The following is a 2,615-nucleotide window of genomic DNA, read 5'->3' as shown; positions in this document are numbered from 1 at the left end:
ATAACAGGTATAAATTATGGAGACATGTTTAAAGCTTGGTGATGAGCATTAGATTTGATGTCAAACGTTGGTTTTCAATTATTGAAAATGTTACATTATGGGATGCTGTAAATTTGAACTTTTGAATGTTGTTCTTGTTGTATTTACAACAGGTCAGTTCAAATAAAGAAAAAAAATATTTAGTAAGATTTTTATAAGTCAATTTTGGATTTTGCTAATAGAAAACTAAAATATTCATTAAAAAAAGGTTGGTTGGAATTTAATTTAGATATTTGCAATTAAAAAATTGACTTGATTGGCATTTTATGTAGATATTTCATAATTTTCTAAAGTTAATTTTTAAAAATTGGCTTACTTCGCATTTTATGATGATATTTTATTCAAATATTTTTAATGAATATGAAATGAAAGTTTTGCTATTAAATTTTGGATTGTGTTAATAGAAATTAAAAAAAATATATGAAAATTAAAAATGAAGTTTTAATAGCGATATCTCTCTATGTACGTTGAGATTCTAGCTCCAAATGTTGGCAAATATTGGATTGAAATAATATGTGACAGATTTGAACGAGTTGTGGATATATTCATAGTAAAAAAGATTGAAGTTGATATGATATTTGTAAATGAATGTGAGTTTCATACAAAAACACGCTAATAATTGAGTGATTAATTATGTAATTTATCTTAATTATTGTTGACAAACATGAATAATGAATTATTTTTATTTAAAAATTATACTCATCAAATTCAAATCACCATTTAATTTAAAATTTTAAAATATTTTTTTAATAAAAGAAATAGAATTGCCAAATAGTTGTTTCTATACATAACTATCAAACTTTTTGGAAGCTTTTTTTTTTTTTTAATAAGTAATCATTTATTCATTATATAGATAAAAGCTTGGCAAGAGTGCAAGACTCATAGTTCCAAACAAACCACAAACATCAACACCAAATGGAAGGAAGAAAAACACAAGTACAACATATATCTTAGACCATTTGACACGGCCAACTAATTGTAGTAATAGGAACTTATGCAATTGGATACGACCCTTTCATGGCGATACCACATAAGCCACCTTGCGTTTCCACATTCCTTTGAATCTTCATATACCCATTTTCGCCCCAACTTTGTCCCCATGAATTCTTGATCAGCCAATAGTTTAAACCTTCTTCACTTGTCCCATATCCAACAATGGTGACTGCATGGGTGAGAGAATTTCCACAATCTCCTGTAAACACTCCACCATTGTAAAACTGAAAGTCTCGTCCATGGCCTTCAAGTGCAACCGAGACCGGTTGATTCGTAACGGCCTTAAGCAATGCTTCTTCGTCGTTTTTAGGCACCATTTGATAGCCACTGATGGTGGCAACTTCGTTTATCTGTGTGTCGCAAGTTTCTTGTATTTGTTTATATGGGTAGCTTTCTTCAGAGGCTATTCCTTGGTTTTGGCTAATGTAGTCGAAAGCATTCATCATCCATCCCCCATTGCAACCTTGGTTTCCTCCATTTCTGCTGCAATCCAACAGTTGTTGCTCAGATAATGAGATTAATTTACCAGTTTTGATTTTGATTAACCCTTCAACGGCTGCCGCTGCTGAAAATGCCCAACAACATCCTGCAAAGTAAACCAACAAATAACCCTTTTCCAAGTATTAGTGAATAAATAAAAGCTTACCGAAGCAATATATATAATTATTTTAAAATTTTAATTAATATTAATGTTACGGATCAACAGAAAGCCAACTCAGTTATGAAATTATTAAATTATTTTTGTAACACCAATTTAATCTAGAGTTTAAGGGTTTATATATATTATCGATACTTACGACATCCACCTTGATTCTTAATATGAGTAACGGCATTTTGGTCCCTCCAATCGAAGTTTTTCGGAGCGCTTGAGTAGTTTTCATACATAAACGATGTTGATTCGAACAATGTGGGATTGTTCTGCATCTTGTAACCAGTGTGAGTTGAAATGAATTCATCCTGTGTCATGTCTGAAAATTCATTAAGACCTAGCTTAAAGCTCCTATTTCCGCCATTGTTGAAGCTCTCAATATATTCCAAGTTGTCTTTGAATATATTAAGACGCTTCTCCTTCTCTAATTTGCTCTCATATTTTCGACTGAAATCAACCATCCATTGCTCATGTTTGTCAACAATGGTGCTTTCAAGAATTGTTCGAGACATGGCAAGAGATACCAATGTCCCAAGAATTAAAAACAAAAACACATGGATTAAACTCGTCATTTTTTTTTGCAATACAAGCAGAGATTCTACACTAATTTAAGGGTTTTTTTTCTTTGCTAATTGCTAAGTTGTGAAGAACTAGCACTCAATGAACGTATATTTATACTACAAAAAATTATTGAAATAAATATTTTTTAATTAAGTCATCTTATGAAAATTCAACTAAAATGCCAATCAAGTCTATTTTTTTTAAAAAAAGAAAAGTATTTTTTTTAGCAAAATCCAAATTTGACAAATAAAAACTCTGCTCACATTTTTTTTTTGGTTCTTTTATAATATGAAAGAGAAATTTGTAATCTTTCTAATCGAATCAAGTTTATTTTTTTTGGTTTTCTTCCGGAACCAGTACAAGAATTCCAATT

At 30.3% G+C, this 2,615-nt stretch overlaps 1 protein-coding gene across 2 annotated transcripts; it reads right to left on the bottom strand.

The window, feature by feature from the left end:
• Window positions 1-853: 853 nt before the first annotated feature.
• Window positions 854-2,310, bottom strand: LOC107935722 (ervatamin-B). 2 transcript variants are annotated; one of them, XM_016868340.2, is made up of 2 exons: window positions 1,830-2,310; window positions 854-1,618 (listed from the first exon to the last, which is right to left on the bottom strand). In XM_016868340.2, exons 1-2 carry the CDS (start codon window positions 2,251-2,253, stop codon window positions 1,032-1,034), a joined length of 1,011 nt encoding a protein of 336 aa, XP_016723829.1. In that variant the 5' UTR covers window positions 2,254-2,310; the 3' UTR covers window positions 854-1,031. The 2 variants fall into 2 exon arrangements, with proteins under 2 accessions (XP_016723829.1, XP_016723830.1); XM_016868341.2 differs by having other exon boundaries at window positions 1,839-2,310.
• Between the last annotated feature and the right edge of the window lie 305 nt (window positions 2,311-2,615).

This window comes from Gossypium hirsutum, chromosome A04 (genome assembly GCF_007990345.1).
Source record: "Gossypium hirsutum isolate 1008001.06 chromosome A04, Gossypium_hirsutum_v2.1, whole genome shotgun sequence".
Lineage (NCBI taxonomy): Eukaryota > Viridiplantae > Streptophyta > Magnoliopsida > Malvales > Malvaceae > Gossypium > Gossypium hirsutum.
This window is presented reverse-complemented; position numbering and strand designations above follow the sequence as displayed.